The sequence below is a fragment of the Plectropomus leopardus genome, chromosome 9 (genome assembly GCF_008729295.1).
Source record: "Plectropomus leopardus isolate mb chromosome 9, YSFRI_Pleo_2.0, whole genome shotgun sequence".
Classification (NCBI taxonomy): Eukaryota; Metazoa; Chordata; class Actinopteri; order Perciformes; family Serranidae; genus Plectropomus; species Plectropomus leopardus.
This window is the reverse complement of record NC_056471.1, coordinates 13,879,772-13,897,398: the sequence shown is the minus strand read 5'-3', so window position 1 is coordinate 13,897,398 and position 17,627 is coordinate 13,879,772. Positions and strand designations below refer to the sequence as shown.

Here is a 17,627-nt window from a genome sequence, read left to right as displayed (position 1 = left end):
AAATGCATGTAATGTATAGCAAAATGTCTACATGAATCTTGTGTCTTTGCAGTATGGATGTTTTTTAGGAGCACCATATTGAGGAAGGAGAAGTGCATGACATTTTTTTTCCTCATACCCTGTGTGGATTCACTGCTGGCTGTGTTTTTCCACAGCAAGCCTGTTGAGACATGCTCACACAACAGCATGCAGGCACTTGAAAACAGACATGCAACGCATCTAATTGTCTTTTGTTGACATTTAGTTACCAAAAGTGGCACATATAAAACTTATGCAGACTTACAATTTCCCTTCAGTTTGAAGGAAGCGAAAAATAAACTACTTACTTATCTTTGAGGATCAGGTGTGTCTATGCACTATAAAAATAGCCCAAAGATTGCAGCACATGAAGAGAACGGATGCATAAGGACAGCTGGAGGCAGACTCAGAATTATGATCGTATTCAGTGTCCTTAAAATCATTCTTGAGCCATACTGAAAAACCAAGAGATTCATCTGTGATTTAGGCAGTAATATTACACTGCTTATTAATAGATACACTTGTATTTTTACTTCCTGCTGTGTTCATTCAATGCATTATCCTTACATCAACACTGTGACATTCACACGATTGTTGTCTTGCACAAAACTAGTTAAACAGGTACTTTTAGTTGCACTGCTACTTCCTTATATTTACCTTGCCGAACAGAATAGACCAAGTAAACTGCCAGTCTTTTGCCACCTGCTGAAGACAAAGTTGAATTTTGCAAAATGATCAATGCATAAACTACAGTGTGCAATGACATCATATCATTTGTTTGTTTTTAACAAATTTTGCAGCAGTACTTTAGTCAAGTTTATTGCAGTGGGTATAATGTGAATGTCAAGGGGTGGGGGGGCCATGACCACCCTGATACAACTTTTGAGTGCTGCATGTAGTGTTAGGTGTTAGATGTGTGAAAGCAAGAAATAGTACACTGGAGGGAGGAGAGCGTCGCAGCCAAAGAGCTGGGGGTTATAGCCTGAAAGAAACAAGCCCAGGTGTTCCCAACTATGCAGATCACTGCGGCCACCAGGTAGACTACCTGCTGCATTAAAGAGACAGAATAAAAATCACTCTAACCATGTCTGCTTGAAAGTTTTAATCGCTAAAAACATACCTGAAATATCAACACTGTTTTTATCTCACAGCCTCTTAAGTCATTTGTGTCCTTCCCTCACTACTGTTTCTTTCCATCTAGCCACCCCTATGGAAACATTTCTGGAGGTGCAAAGCAGCTTCACTTAACCCTGCAGTTAAGAAGTAAGAAACAGGGACTTAACTCGGGTCTCAAAGAGCTGCTTTTTATTTCATGGCCAATCTGAAACCCACATTTAACATTCACCACTAGCTGACAATTTATGTGTTAATTTCCTCCCTGCTCTGATTGCCAACAGCTGTCTGCTGTCATGCGCACACACACAAACTGATATTGTTTTGGTTTTTTTTTGGTGGCCAAACTATGTTTTGCTGCAGTCCCATCCAAAGCGGTTCATTGTTTAGCTTCTGTGCTGATGTTGAAGACTGTTTCTTCGTTGATATGTGTTACCCCTTTCTAAACCCGACCCAAATCCTTAAAGAGACTGTACTTAATTTATCAGAGGAGGAGGGTGGCTGAGATGTGACTTTTTTGTTTAATAGAAAGATACTACAATTTCAACCAAATTATCAGGGTGCGTTAGTCTGACCTCTAAAAATTCTATTTGGTAAGATTTCAGTCAGACTAACATGTTTGTGTAATATCTGATTTAAAAGTTCAGTTTCAGTTGGAGTTACACAGTAATTTGATTTTTCATGTAAACATACTGACTGAGCTGAGCAGACTGGGGATAAGGAAAGACAAGAGTCTCTCTCCATGCTCTGCAGCATGTGTTTAGTTTGTTTTCCAATGTTATACTGTAGATATTTTTTTTTCTAATTCCCAATTTCTTTGTGGAAGTTAAAGGGTTCTCTCTAACATAACATTTTCTCAGTTAATTAAAGTTGTATCTGTTGCCGGGCCCAACTTATTTTAACAACGAGAATTAAAACACTGAATAAAATACTGAAACAATAAATAAGGAGAGGGTAAAAAAATGAGGGAAATTTACTAAAGAGGCTGAAAATGCCACACAGTATTTAGTGTGAGCCTAGGACTCTAGGACACAGCAATCCATAAAACAAACTAAAAAAAAAATGATAAAAATCAAAAGCATTATTTGATTAAAAGCATGCCACAACATGCAGTTTCTGACCCGCTCACATATCTGAATCACTTTTATTCACCAAGGTCTTCTGTCGCTATTCCTGTGCAATGAAGTGACTATTATATCAGCTGTGGTACTCAAAGCATGGAAAAATCATTTTCATTCATTTTTCCCTCTCAGAAACAATACCCTCCTCACTCCTTCCTGGTGTCTATATTAAAGAATGACTGCCATTCTCTGTTACTACTCATTGCAGATAACATATTTATTGGCTTTCTTCTTGTTTTTAACCATTTATTTATAGCAGTTTTATCCAAAAGGAAAACAGGACCGATCATTTTTAAATCAAGTAGGACAAGGACAGTGTCTACAAAGAAAAAATAGTAAATGAATAAATAACAGCCATCGTTATAGTATTAAAATAAACCCACGCCCTTCCTAAAAAAACAAAGACAGGAAAAAAGACATTAGGGCACCAGTACAGTAGTGTGTAAACAGCGACACCTAACGGCCAAACTGTAGATTACAAAATTATGTTGTTGCAGTACCAGATGTCCACCATAGGAGGCGCCAAATAACAGCGAAAACCTTCAGGAGGAGGGGCGAGCGCTGCTGCAGGTCTGTTCACCAGAGCTAACTAAAGTCCATCAACAAGCTAGTTAGCAGCGATATCATGAACGCTGTCGGCAATCCTCTAGCAACAAGAAAACATGGACTAGCTAACTGAGATTCATTTATACAGTGTGTCGACAATCACTATCGTGCCGAGGACCATTTCAGGTGGGTGTAATTAGCTGCTTCATTCATGCGGTCGCTGGTGCACAGAGGAGTTTGAGCTCCGAGTGGCGGGCAAGCTCAGTCATCAGCTCGCTGGGACAACTGGGACAACACGGCTCTCTCACCGGTACGATTGTTTTGCTGTTAGCATGCTAGCCGAGCTAACATTGACTAGAGTGCTAAAATGTACATGTTGGACTAGATATATTGCATTATAGCAGCTGTAGTTTCACGGATTTTACGGTGTGCATCTTTCTCTTGTCGCTAGCTTCTTGCAGCGGTTATTGCAGTTGCAGAGTTAGAAACGATACGACGAGAAAAAGAAGTGATCATCGTCATGTAAACACTGGTGATGTTAACCTAGCTGGAATCGGCTAGTTAATGTACCAGCGGCGCATTGATACCAGAGCTACTTCATGTAACTACGGCCAGCGGTTTTTCATGTGTTTGAAGTAACTAGACATATTTACTGTATGTTTTTTCTGTGGTTGCCATTTGTTGGGCTGCTGCAAGTTAGTGCCCATCTGGTAATAGTGTAGTCAGCAACACAACCTGAGCTTGCAGGTAGTGCTAATGCATCAGGTATCATGAGCAATTTGGCATGTTTTCTATCAAAAACAAAGGAAGAAGGCTGAGCAACGGAAGGAGACCCAAAAATGAGCAAGAAATAAGTAAAACAATATACTGAAAAACTGAAATAAAATGAAAAGAAATAGAACCATTAAAAAAACCAAGGCAAACATGACATGGGAAAAGTGCTATAAAATATTGTATTAATGTGTCAACATATTAAATTTTTAATTGTGATAATTATAAATATACTTTTCCCTGAGCGTTTTAAAACATAGTTTGCTACTAATTTCTTGCAAATTGTGGACCAGTTCTTTCCTAGTTACTACCATGGGTTTTTAAAAAAAAAAAAAAAAAAAAAAAAGGCACTTACTTGCTTAATGTTCAAAGGTTTAAATCTCTGTGTAAGGTGCTCACAATATAAGTGAAGTCACTCTAGGTTTCAGAGGGTTAATATGTAGACTCGCAGTGTACTTCATCATGTAAATTATAATGTTACTCTTCCTCCCAACAGAGTAGGAGCATGGTGGTTCCGGACAGTGCCAGCGTGGTTCCCCAGGCTGACAATGGCAGTCCTGCAGGCCTCATGGAGAGCTCCAATCCCGGATGCAAGGAGGAAGAAGAGGTGGGTCAGGACCTGGCGGGGGTGGAGCTGGAGGAGGTTCGAAAGCTGCAGGAGCTTGTGCGTAGGTTGGAGGTCCAGAATGAGACCCTTCGCAACAGAGGGAGCAAGACGATCATCCACAGAGGAGACGGCGACAACAGCAACCTCACAGCCGCTGTCAATATTAATGAGAGTTTGACTTGTGAAGAGGTGAGCAACTCACACCTCAGGTTGGAGCACAGTGGCAGCACAGACTTTGAGCTGTCGCCCCCTCAGGACAGCAGCAGTGGCGAAGAGATGTCCCCTCTGCCCGTGGCCAGTAGGCTGGAAGAAGAGGACGAAGAGGAAGAGGACCAGGGTCCGTGTGGGGGCTTTCTCACCTTGACCTGCAGCAATGGAGCGGGACAGGCCCAGACGCCAGAGAGCCCCTCTCAGGAAAGTTATGAGTCAGAGACACTTGCAGAGAGCGACTCAGGGGTGGACCAGTCTGCACTGGATGAGGTGGATGTCCTAGATTTGGAAGATGAGTGTGCAGAAGTAGAGGACGAGGACAGTTGGTATGTTTTATTATCTTGCACAGCCTGTCTCTGGTCTCGAGTTCTGCTTTTACAGCCACTTGTTAGGAATATTCAACCTATATTTTGTGTGCTTAACCTAAAAATTTGCAGCTGTGAGAGAGATAACAAGTAATATGTCCCAGTGCGCACGAGTTACCCTCAGGGGAAGTTGTTTTCTGCCAACATGAGCTACAGCAATGCCACATTTAAAGTGTGCATGTTGTGTTTGCCTGTATATAGGTACGGTAGCCCCTTCAGCCAGATGAGTCACTTGTGCTTTTCTTTTAATTTTGACCTCTGATTTCAAAGTGTGTTTCTCCCCCACAGGAAGTGACTCCACGCTGAACTGTAGCATTGGGTTATTCGGATTTAAAATTAGACTTATTTCTTAGCCAAGACAGAAGCTGCATTTTTATTTTCCTTATCCACAAAACCAGGGAAAGACTTTTCTTGTACTTTAAACACTTTGCTTAACTTTTGCAAACACTTTGAACACCAGCTCAGGATATTTACTGCAATCAGGAGGAAATGATAAGGTGTAGTGATGGAGAAGAGAGAGCTAAAAACACACCAGAGTGATGAGGAGGAGGCGGTTAAAGAAAGGGCAGCCAGCCAAAGTGAATAAGTTCAGAGGCGGTTGATGTGAATACAAAAGTGAGAGGCTGTGGATTGTCTTTTCAACTTGACTCTGAGATCTCTGACCGAGCGAATAACAGGCGAGACTTCTCTGTGACCTGTTTGGCAGGTTATGATAATGAAGACAAAGCGTGTTTTCACTCCCACCTGTCTAAACCAAGCTTGAATAAAAGCTTGATAAGCATCAGAAGAGTTTTCACAAGCTGTTTCAAAGAGAAAAGCTATTTCAGAAATTGTTCTGATAATGTTTTTTTTCAAGTGAAAAAAAATCCAGCACAGATCTGCATTCTCTAAGCCTGGTTATACAATGTGCTAATGATCAACTAAGCCATATCTGCGTTAGTTAATTCCTGAATGCAGGTCAGGTTGAAGCTCATAAAAACAGGATGAACTTTGCTTATTTCCTCCAGTTTAATTGGCAGTATATAATTACCCCAAAGGAACACTAATAGAGGATTAATTACTATTAATCCATGCTCATTTCATGCCAGAGTTCAGTCTAGACATGTTTGTTTATGCTGTGTGCGTTGCCTAAAACAGTTACCATATTGTGTTCCTGATGGCTACTTGAGCTGCTTATCAGCCAGACCATTCACGACTTATTTTCGGTTTCACATCATTAGCCATACCATATGTGCTTTGTGAGGTTATCATAGCCAAAACATCCAGTAATCCCAACGGCGACATAATCTGATCTGCTCTGGGCTGGATGCTGCAACAGCTTAACTGCTTTGGGTGGGATTGCACAGCATGTGATGTGAGGGCCCCCCTGTGTGACCGGGCTGCAACACGGACACAAACACTGGAGCTCAGAGCAACCGCGGGATCTGGTGTTGTGAGTTTTAGAGTCATACGATCAAATCTGTTCAAGAGAACAAAAAAATTGCCCATGGCGCAGTATCCACAGCTTCTTCTAAATAATACTTCATAGACTCGATTAGATTAGACAGGCAATGTTTCAACCCCATCAGGTCAATTCAAAACAGCCATGTGAATGTCACTCCTGCTCTAAAATTGTGGTTATTTTTTCTGCTGGATGTTTCTTTATAGTTCAAAGCTATATTTAAAACCTTCTGTTTAAAGCCAGTATATCTGCACAGTAGCAAATTAACGTTAGGCCATTAATATTATTAGTAATATACCATATGAAGAATTAGCTTATGGTGATGGTTGTGTAGGATTGTTTCTGTGTGTTCCAAACATTTCCAGTAACACCAGAGTGCTGTAAAGTCCACGCTAAAATGTATTGAAAAAAAGGTAAACAAGACTTGGAAAAAAGGTAAACAAGACTTGGAAAAGTCAGAAAAAATCAAATAATACTCTAACATAAATCAAGATGTAATTGTGATAATAATATTTTAATGATTTTAATAATTTCTTGCAATTAATTTTTTTATTTATTTATAATTTTCAAGTTGCTCATTCTCTTTTTCCCTTTTTTTTAAAAAAAGAAATCAAAGCAATTGTCTCAGGGTTCAAAGGTCTAAATACTTTTTAAAGGCATCTGCACAAGAAAGGTGATGTTGCTCCAGGTTTCAAAAGGTTAATGAAGCGGCCTCACAGCAATTTAACAGCACCACAAATTACACTTATTCACCGAAAAAAAGTTTATTCAATCAGAAAAGACTAACCCATTTAACCCGCCGAATCGCTTTATTAAAAGCGATGACAGGCATTCGACGCTTCATTCAAATTCCCCAATAGAAACTTTAATTGTTTAAAAAAATGGTACAGCCCTATTACTTATGGAGATTGATTTGTAAACGTATAAGCTTAGCAAAATAGTGTTTCTGGCCTATTAGACTCTTCACACAGGCTTAAACTTCAAGCCTCTCAATTTACGCTCCTCACAATGACACAGTCATAAATAAATTTCCTTTTCCGTCTACAGAAGTTATCCAACCTGTTGTGTGATGTTGCTCCTGGCAACACAGACACAGATTTAACACAGTTAAATACAGATATTGGTGTTGACTTCATCCACAAATGCTGCTCTTCTCATCTCAGATATACTGTAATGTTATTGTAGCAGTAGGTTGTACCAACTGTAGTCTGGTATATATATATATATATATATTTTTTTTTTGTTTGTTTTAGCAGCTCATGGAGCTACTTTTGCAGATCTGCATAAAAGGCAACAACCAGGTGTCAGCCTGAGACCAAAACTCAAAAGCACGCAGAACATGCGTCATTATTCCACATCAAACATAAGGATTGTGTGTGAACGAAGCAGCTCCCGCCCCCAACACACTGCGAGAGAAGCTGTGCTCTCTGGCAGGATGTGTGACCTGATTATTGCTCTCTATATTGTTGCTCATTCCAGTGGGAAATGGGTCCTTTTGTGTTTGCCCAATGGGAAGATGATTTGTAGTTGATTGGTCCAGAACCAGTCAGTCCGGGTCTTTTGTGTATCCAGCTCAAAGGATCAGCCCATGTGACTGCCGGTTCAAAGCTTGTGGTGAACTAATGGCTGTTTGCTCTCGCTGTGGCAATGCTGGACGCATCTTAGAGGAGACAGCGGAAACAGTGTGTCAAGTGATGCTTTCAGATGGCGACATTGTGTGGATGAATAAAAAACCGCCATGGCAGGCTGTTTGTTTTTAGATGAGATCGTTTCTGGCAGTGGAAGTCAATGCACAGCTGTTTCTTAATATAACACTGTTTGACTGTGGATGGCCTGTCATTATAGGATGAACTGGAGATGTTAGGCTGGATGTTCAAAGATGCATTACTTACTTACAGTGTTTGCTCACTACCTGTTTGATCCGATCACATTATTCACTTTAAACAAAACAGCTTTTTTGTTGTTTGATGTGAGATCCTTGCTGCTTCACGGTGTACTGTTGGCGTAAAAGCTTTCAGTGGTTGGGCGTCGATTCTGTCTGCCTGTGTCTCACAAGCATTCTTGCTGTGCATGGCATGCTCAGTACTATTTCGTGCATACCTTTCAGCCCAGTTCAGTCCCATCTCTACCTTACTCTGCCTCTACTCCTTGCCATTGCTCCCGTTTCTGTTGGTAATGGTTTGCTTTCTGCTTCTCTGTCTCTTCTCTACAGGTTGTATGTGTCTCCAAAAAAGCAAGTTGCAGATCAAGGCCCAGAGTCTCCACTGAAGTGGTGTCGGCAGGCTCTTGACCACCGCAGCCCAGAGACAGAGATCGCTTGTCGGACCCTGATCAGCCGTTTGGACCAGAGTATGCATACACACGTTTTTTGCAATAATCCTTTGAAATGTCTGAACAAAAACATTTATTAGTCGTGCATTTTAATTGATTCCCTTTATAAACTCTAAGATTAACAGTCTATGCTAGAAAAAAACAGCTTTCATTATAGATACAGGGTTCCCACAGTCATTGAAAACCTGGAAAAGTCATGGAATTTCACAATCAGCATTAGTAAAAATCATTTAAATTTTGGGAAAAGTCATGGAATTATGTCATGTAATGAAATTTTGTTGCAGAAATCTTGGTTAACTGTCCACATAATGTAACATGTAACAACAGCAAATTAATTTACTTTAGCTCTCGACGTAGTGTAATATGCATCGACATGTGACGTTTTGCTTACACATTTTTCTTCATTTTCATTCCACCTATCCCTTCATGTATCCCAGCTGGCTGAAATTATGTTTAAGTTGAATAGAGTTTTAATCTGGTATGTTTGAAAAATGCAGATAAAGTGGGGCAAAAAAAAATATCATGGGCCCTTGAAAAGTCAAGAAAGACTTTGACGGTCTTTGAGTCACATGTTGCAGCATTCAGGGTGGTTTGCCTAAATCAAGATTAAGGCCGCTGGTTAAGCAGAGAGACAGTCTTCCCTCCCTTTTGTTAATGTTCTGCTTTCTTATTTACTGCTCACCTCATTGTGCATGTGCACAGATCTGTGTGTGTTTTGGTCGCACAACAATGCCGGCGCGCTCAGTGAATGTGTACATGATGTATACGTCTCCATGTGCGGACAGAAGTTTGTGTCTGATCCAACAGAGCCCATGTATTATTTATCCCGCTCGCAGCTCCTACTTCCTGCACACCGCAGAACCTGAACAACAGAGCTATTCACACCAGGGCTGAATGACATGAAGTCATGGGCTGGGTTGGATTACCTTCCTCCCCGGGTCAGCTTTCCTTTTTAAAACGGCAGCACTGGGCCATGAAACTGCCTGTTGGTGTAGAGAGTGGAGGGTGAGCAGTAAAGATGAATTGAACAAGTTAAAAAAAAAAATTTTAGTTTTGGTAAATTGCATTTTTTTTTTGGGGGGGGGGGGGGGTGGGGTGGGTGATACAGCACAGTATCACATTATATTTTCTGTGATAATGTTGTTTTGATACACGGATGTCATTATTCTATAAAATAGCATTATTGTTGCAAATTTTAATTATATTTTTGTTGGCCTGCTAGAATAACCAAATGAATTGCTTTCAGATCACTAGATACATTTTGCTGCAGTAAAACAGACTCGAGTGAGATGAACAAGCTGAAAGCATCACAGATTTTCCTTTGGGGATAAAATTTGCAGTTGAAAAAAGGCAAAAAAATTGCAATATATCTAAATATATTTTTTCGCAATACCTGGTGTATCGCAGTACATTTAAAATTGCAATAATATTTTACCGTTACTTAAGTATTGCGATAATATTTGATTACGTTTTTGGGGAGCAGCTAGTTACAGCAGTTAAATTACAAATAAATATAACTATTAAACAGTTACTGAGAAAAAATGGCTTATTGGCATATTTTTGGTGAATGCGAGTCAGCAAAGCTGTTTAGACAAATTTGAGCACAACATTCATGCACTCATGTTTTTAGGTTTTTTCAGTGTTATTGCCTTGCTTAAAACATTTGTGAGAAAAGTAATCAAATAGTCATCAAATGTAATAAGTTGCACAACCTTGAAGTAAATCAAATACTTATGTAACTTATTACGTATTTATCAGGGTAACCAGTAATCTGTAAGCTATTACATTTCAAAAGTAACCTTCCCAGAACTGTTTGGTCATTCCTACACCTAATAGGTATGCAAATATTGCAACGGTTTGTTCTCAGAGCTCTTGTGTGAAATTATGCACACCTACATGTGTTAGAACACTGAACATCAAACTGTCTACATATTTTTTATTACTGTGTTTAAAGCAGGAACTCCGGTGAATCAGTCTGCATTTATCTATAAATGAATATGAGTGATTCTTACACTGTCTGTTGTCCACAGCAGCTTTATACTGTATGAAAAACTTCTCCTTCAGGTCAGTATACACCTGCAGGCTTCTGATCAAATATTAACTTATGTTGATGATCTTGCAGCCTCTGATTGGTGATGTTCTGCACTAGAGCACAAGGCCATTACGTGCAGCCATGCATTGCATTAACCTTCATCAAATCACATGCAAATGACACCAGGCTGCAGAATAACCATTTACCTCGACACATATTTGTTATATGTGTTATAACTCAGCTTTCTGTCAGTTTATGAGGGTGACACTGGATTACTGGAGCTCATTAATTCCGCTCCTCACAGACTCCTTTCCATTTTTTTTAAAGCTCATATTTTATTTTTGAAATGCATTATGAACCAAATGCTCCAGTCACATTTTGATACGGTGTAATCATTCTCTCTTTATAATAATTAATGTTCAATCCTTCCTCTCCTGTTTCCTGGCAGCATCTCGATGGAGGAACATGTACAGCAGCCCATCAGCAGAGGCGGGCTCGGCCGGCTCAGGCCTGATCTCTCCTGGGTACCACAAATCAACTAACAAATCCCTACTAACCTGTGGCAGCTCAGGTATGGCATGACATTAACACACTGTGCTCCTCATTTTCTGCTCAACACAACAGTGGGATGACATCAATTATTGTAAGGATGTAGGTCAGTTGATATGTGTGTGCACTAATGCATCAAAAATGTGTCCCCTCGGGATCTGAATGTTTTTTTTCGGTTTTTTTTAGACTATTCTAGCATTTTTGCATGTTGACTGTGTGTCACATATACTGCACATTACTATTGACCGTTTTTCAAAACATACCCTAACTTTTCTAGATTGATTTTCTATTGCTACCAGGCAGCCATTGTTTACTATTCATTTCATTATTTACTCAATTCAACAAAGAATTCCCACTTGTGTGAGAAAGGCAGTTCATAGAAGTGAACATTATGCAAGGTTTTCTTTCACAAAAAGGTCTGATTTCAAAGATGTAGCTCTGTCTATTTAAAAAATGATTCAAATGACTATGCATTGACGTAATTGCCAATGCAATTTCTGCCAACTAATTGACTCATCAAGTAATCATTGCTGTGATCAATTGTCTATCAAGCAGGTTAGATTCTTTTGAGTTGCTGTATTGAAATGAGTGGGAAACAGTGTGCACCTGGCAGGTAGAAAAACACACCTGTAACACTTTGGAAGGTGGTCAGTGATTATGTGAAGTATATGCGGTTTGTACTTCATGGATAAAAACAGGTGTAATGGAGGTTCTTGGACAATGCTAACCTGTGTGAAATGTATTTTGCTGGTGACCCTGAGTATGCGGTGATTGTTACAGTAACTTTGCACTTTTGTTCCTCCTCACATTTTCTCACAGTACCTGACACTTCACTGTGCAGAGACAAACAATGCTGATGTTGTTATAAAAACCCTGTAAATAATACGTCTTTGCATGAACTTGTAAATGCTTGGCTTGTGGGTGGTGATCCTGTCTAATCTCAGACTTTTTACATAACCAAATGCCCCTTGGATGATGATGTCACTTCCCGTTTGTCTCAGTCTGAGAGTAAGAGCTGTGTCAGACGGACGCGCCTGGCAGGGGCAACTTTGCATACAGCTTTACAGGGCGTCAGCAGCAGACAGTCCTCTCTTGTTTGATGCCGCTGGATGAGTAAAGTCTGGGTTAAGAGACCTCTTCATTTAACTAAACCAAATGTGATTATCAAACACAGATTTGTCTGCATTCACACCTTAGATTCTTTAATATTGGCCAGATCAGTCAGGTGAATATAAAACTTAAATCTAAAGTTGTCCTGATAAAGGCAGTGCTGCGTGTGTGCTAGTGCGGGTTGGGTACCAGAATCAGCACTTTTGAGGGTCCTGACCGAATTATGTTGTTGCTACTGAGTACTGATTCGTCAGTGCCAAATTTCGATAGCTGAGAGCATATCTGGGTGATAATGTTGGGTTTAGCTTAGAAACCAGCAATGGAGCTCCACCGAGCAGCCAGGTTAAACTTCAGACAGAAGGATAAAGTACCTCAATGTGGGGAAGTCTTCCACGGAGCACTGTGGCTTCCCAATGAACCAGAACTGAACCAGAATCTCTGCAGCACTGATCTGCCACAATAATTTTTCTTTTCTATATAAAACATCACCCCTGCAACTTGTTCAAAAAGTAAAGTCTCAAAAATCGCTCTAAATGTAAACGCTATCCAACTCTAATGTTAGTCGAGGTGAGGTGAGTCATACCTCACACACCTCCAGCTGACTGTGACTGATCGAACCCTTTTGATCCCGTATATTTTACAACTTAAAAAAACTTTTTTCATCAACACTGTGATGTGCTTCTTAGCTTGATTTCCTTGAGGTGATAATACAATTCTATGAACCTGATCAATCAGTTCCTGCATCTACTAAGAGTCTGACTGAACCTGTCGGCATCTTTTGTGATCAGTTCAGTTACCACATAGGTGATGGCTAACATTTGTCATACTCACTTTATGGTGTGAAAGGGGCCATTAATCAAGACCGTACTTTATTAAAGCCTCATATCAAATGTGCCGCATCTTGGGGCTGAGGGGATTTTTATTCTGTGAGGCAATCTTGGTTTGAAAGCTAGTTATCATGCTGTGATATGATTGTTCTGTGGCTGTGCAGTGTCAGGTTTAAACCGTAGGGAATATCTGTTAAAAAGGTTTGTTTTAAAAAATGTCAAACTGAAATAGTCTGATCTGTGTTTTTGAAGGATTATGAAGGGGCATTATCATTGTTCTTCTCCATCTGAAGAACCCTTTAGCCGTTATACAGGGGCTCTCGCGGATCCCTAAAAAGTCTTAAAAAGCATTGAATTCATTATTCTAAAAATAAGGCCTTAATTGGTATAAAAATGACTTAAATCCTGGTTAAAAAAACAAACCAATATGTTTCCCATGGCCGTTTTTTTCAGTGTCAGCTGTTATTTGAAAATTTAAGGTAATTCCCTCCAACATTAGTGGAAACAACTGTGATTAATGTTATTTCTGTGTGAGGTGCAGCTTGTTGTGACAGGTATCCTGCTGTGTTTCTACAGGTGTCACAAGCGTGCACTCAGCCCTGAGCTCACAGTCCTCCATAGACAGTGAGCTCAGCACATCAGATGACTCCATCTCTATGGGCTATAAGCTGCAGGATCTCACTGATGTCCAGATTATGGCTCGCCTACAGGAAGAGAGTGAGTAATATTGTGCACACGGTGTGCTGGATATCACATGTCTTTTTATTTCCACATTAGGACGAGCACAGGTAGTGTCTTTGCAAATATTTTCTGACACTTCAGCAGATCAGATCTGTATTTTGACTCTTTTTGAAGCTTTTCTGTGATTGTATATGTATCTGCATGCACATTCATCTGCATGGCTTCCTGTGTATGCAGTTTCTTTTATAACTCTTGATTTTTGTTGTCAGGTCTAAGGCAGGATTATGCTTCCAGCTCAGCATCTGCATCACGCCGCAGCTCCACAGCCTCTCTGCAGTCCCTGCGCCGGGGTTGCACCTACAGCGATCAGGAATTTGACAGCTACAGCCTTGAGGACGAGGAGGATGAGTTCTGCTCCATGCCCCAGCGACGTCATCGCTTCACGCCCTCGCCCTTAGGCTCACCCCGGTGCCTATCTCCATCCACCTCCAACCACGGTCAGGAATACAGCAGCCGACTCGGGGCTCCACGCACAAGAACACCAAGAAGATCTCTCCAGGGCCCCAGCGCAGAGCTGCTTAAGTTTGCCAAGAGTGAAGGTAGGCTTTATCCAGAAATAATTCAGCATTCATAGCCCGGGTCAAGAAGATCAGAGCGATCATCACAGAAATTCCTCGTACAAAATCTGTGATGATACACATACTGTTGTTGCTAAATGTGTAATGTATGTGTGGTTCCAGAAGAGTTGAGGCACAGCATGCCTAACCTGGCCCCCCGCACCAGCCTTCGTTCCCTGGAAGCAGTCAGAAACAGCCGCAGCATGGAGGCTAACCTCCAGAGCTCTGGCAACCGCATGTCCCACCTGACTCACTCCCCCTCCACAGGTAACCCCTCCCTCCTCACCTGCTCCGCACCACTCCTCTAATACAATAGCACCGGCCTTTGCCTTGCATTGTAGTGTCACTTTTGTCCTACCACCTTACCTCCTCCGACCTTTGCATGACCACAGGTAAGGTTTGATGAATATTTGGGAAAGTTCGGGTTAAAGGTACCGTGTGGAATATTTGACCACTACTAGCTCCATGGAGAGCTTTTTTAATGAATTGGTCCTGATTTTGCGTATAACTTGCACAAGAACACACACGTGGCAATGGTTTCACGTTCTTCCACTGATCTACAGATGGCAGTAATGCACCAAGTAGCGCAGTGAATAAGATGATTGCTAACAAACAAATGGATGCAATGCAGGTTTCAACATTTTCAAAAAAAAAATGGCTTATGAGGCAGGAAATGTATTCACCATGTTTGATAGAGTTTAAGGATACATGCAATGAGTTTTTGGTGAATGTAAACAGAAATTTTGTAAATGTAAAAAAATCTCAACAAGGAACCTTTAAATATAGATGTTTTTGAACCTTTACTGTAGGATTTTCAATATAAAACAACTCAGCCATAAATATCTTTATAAATAGAAAAGTCCAAAGACTTCAACATTACTAATAAAATAAAACACATATACACAGCGATGTGAGGGTATACTGTTACCCTTGAGGTACTCTAATGCGGACTACAAATTCTGAAAAATATTTGAGTCTTATCCTTATTAGAAAACCTTAACCTATCTAAGTACAATACAATTATAATTGTTTTATCCAAACATTAATTGTCGGTGATCTGTCTGACTTCCACAAAGGTAGACCTTTAAATTTTGTAACTAACCCTGCCAGTAGGCACAGTTTTGTTGATCTTTGAATGCATTATATCTTCAAAGATAAATTCAGATGCTTTGAATAATTGTGAATGTACAGAATAATAAACAAAGTTTTATGTTACAACTTTTATGTCTTTGAAGGACAAGAGACATTGATATAATCCACCCCCCCCCCCCCCAAAAAAAAAAAATCTAATATCAGTCTGATACATTGAAAATGATGTATCGATGTAACCTTGACAATCTAACCCTAACAAGTCATCATCTATAATGAACTCACTATATGGGCGACAGCTACTCCTCCCTCCCTAATCACTTGTCTTCCTTGACATACTTCAAGTAATGTAAGTAAGTAACCCTCCATTCACCTACCTGCTCTGTGATTATTTCACTTCTTTACTCCAGACTTATCCTTGATAGTCCAGTGCAGCTCCTCTAAGGTTTTCCTACAACTCTTACGTGCCATGATTGGTGTTTGAATTTCAACTAAAGCATATTTGTCTTTTGTATGTATCATGCATTTTGTAGACCTTACATTTTTTGCATATGTTAATATTTATTTTCTTTCTAAACTTGTCTGAAAGGAATAGCTTAGAGTCTACAATTCCACTGTGCCTTTCTTCTCCTCAAGGTATGGCGTGTAGTCGACTGCGTAGCAGTGGACAGTCACCTCTGTCGCTGCGGACTCCAGTTAAAGCTGTCACACCTGTGGGCTCCATGGCAGCTGGTCGTCAGCCCTCCAGAGGTCTGCCTGTTGTCCAAGCACCACCTGCAGGAGGGGGCCGCAGAGTCCAGTCCCCAGGCTCTGCAAATGGCGGAGCCTACATACCTGGAAGAGCCTCCACCGGGGCCGGGAGGGCTGCTGTGGGCCGAGGACAGGCATCTGTTAGGGGGAAACTTTCACAGCCGCCCAGGAGGTGAGTGCTTAAATGAAAAGCTATGAAAAAATGGTGATAAACTGAGGAATATCAACACAACTTGATACTTTGGATCTTGCTTGAACGAAGACTAACTGTGTGTTATCGACAGGTCTTTGGGCATGACTAAAATGTCAGATGAATCCTGGAAAGATGGCTGTTACTGAGTCTGACTGCTGATGAAGGACGTTCACTGCTGCAACCCCTGACCTGACCTCTCCCCGTTACCTCTCACTGTACAAAGAACACAGCCACTGTGTCCGCAAATGTGTCGTACAACCTCTCGGTCCCCAATTTCAGACTGGAGCTCTGGGCTGCACTGGATCCATAGTCAAGACTCATCTCCTTACCCTCGCATGAAACATTGTCAACCCACACAAAGAGGCTGTGTAGGCAGACAAGAAGGCACACATGCACACTCCACTTGTGATATGGACCAACTCTTGAGCTTCCAGAAGATTTGTTTGTGTCAATTTTACTTATTTTTCTATGGTAATTGTGAGAAACTGCTGGAATATTAAGGGTGGTATTACCGTTCTGTTTATGTAATTGATATGAAGACATTTTAAATGAAGATATTGATGGTTTGTTCATTTTCTGTGTGAATTCCTACTAGATGAAGGTGCTGAGTGTTGCATGCTTGGTTTTATTGGGGTTCTTTTTCCCTTATCATTGTGTAACTGCAATATGACAAATCATCCATGTTTCCCCACAATGGTCTGCGTGAATCATGAATGTTTGTGAAATATCTTTAGATTTGTGTTGTATTTGTGTTTTGCTCTTTGCTTACACAGCAATGCAACTCCTGTAAACCACACTGCCCTTATAAATGATACAAAAACAGAAAAATATGGTTTGTGCCAAGGTGCATTTCAGCTGCAACACTCTTTCTAATTCCAGAAGAATCTAGAGTCATTTAAGGTACTGTTATGGTACTGCATTTTGCAGGCCTTTTTACTGCATATCTTAAGGTGGTTTTGAGTGTGCTTTTGGATACCACTGTAATAAAGAAAATGTTTATGCACGAAGGCCTTGTGCCTTAGACAGCTATGCACCCTCAAGCAGAGTGCCTCTGACAATTAGGAGCTGTAATGAAAATGAATAATAAAGTCTACCCTGAAACTGTAATTGCAGCATTTGTTCATTTACATTTATATACAGCACTGTGCAAAGGTTTTAAGGCACCATAAACTTTATCTTAGCAAGGTTATAATGATAATGAATGATACGTACTTATTTCTCAGTGGTCTCTTTACTAAAATACAACCAAAACATAC

The 17,627-nt window shown here is 40.5% G+C and overlaps 1 protein-coding gene across 3 annotated transcripts; it reads left to right on the top strand.

Annotated features, from left to right (window-relative positions):
- The first annotated feature begins 2,842 nt into the window (after positions 1-2,842).
- Positions 2,843-17,470, top strand: zgc:66447 (SLAIN motif-containing protein-like). 3 transcript variants are annotated; one of them, XM_042493289.1, is made up of 9 exons: positions 2,843-2,984; positions 4,066-4,712; positions 8,405-8,541; positions 11,004-11,126; positions 13,618-13,758; positions 13,992-14,321; positions 14,463-14,606; positions 16,065-16,350; positions 16,463-17,470. In XM_042493289.1, the coding sequence occupies exons 2-9, from the start codon at positions 4,075-4,077 to the stop codon at positions 16,515-16,517; spliced, it is 1,854 nt and encodes a 617-aa protein (XP_042349223.1). In that variant the 5' UTR covers positions 2,843-2,984; positions 4,066-4,074; the 3' UTR covers positions 16,518-17,470. The 3 variants fall into 3 exon arrangements, with proteins under 3 accessions (XP_042349223.1, XP_042349224.1, XP_042349222.1); XM_042493290.1 differs by having other exon boundaries at positions 2,843-3,108; positions 14,466-14,606; XM_042493288.1 differs by having other exon boundaries at positions 2,843-3,108.
- The last annotated feature ends 157 nt before the right edge of the window (positions 17,471-17,627 follow it).

Coding starts and splice junctions, on each gene's coding strand:
- zgc:66447 (XM_042493289.1), top strand. CDS start 4,075: ATGGTGGTTCCGGACAGTGCCAGCGTGGTTCCCCAGGCTGACAATGGC. Junction 13,759..13,991: donor GGCTCGCCTACAGGAAGAGA/GTGAGTAATATT, acceptor TTTTGTTGTCAG/GTCTAAGGCAGGATTATGCT. Junction 14,607..16,064: donor GACTCACTCCCCCTCCACAG/GTAACCCCTCCC, acceptor CTTCTCCTCAAG/GTATGGCGTGTAGTCGACTG.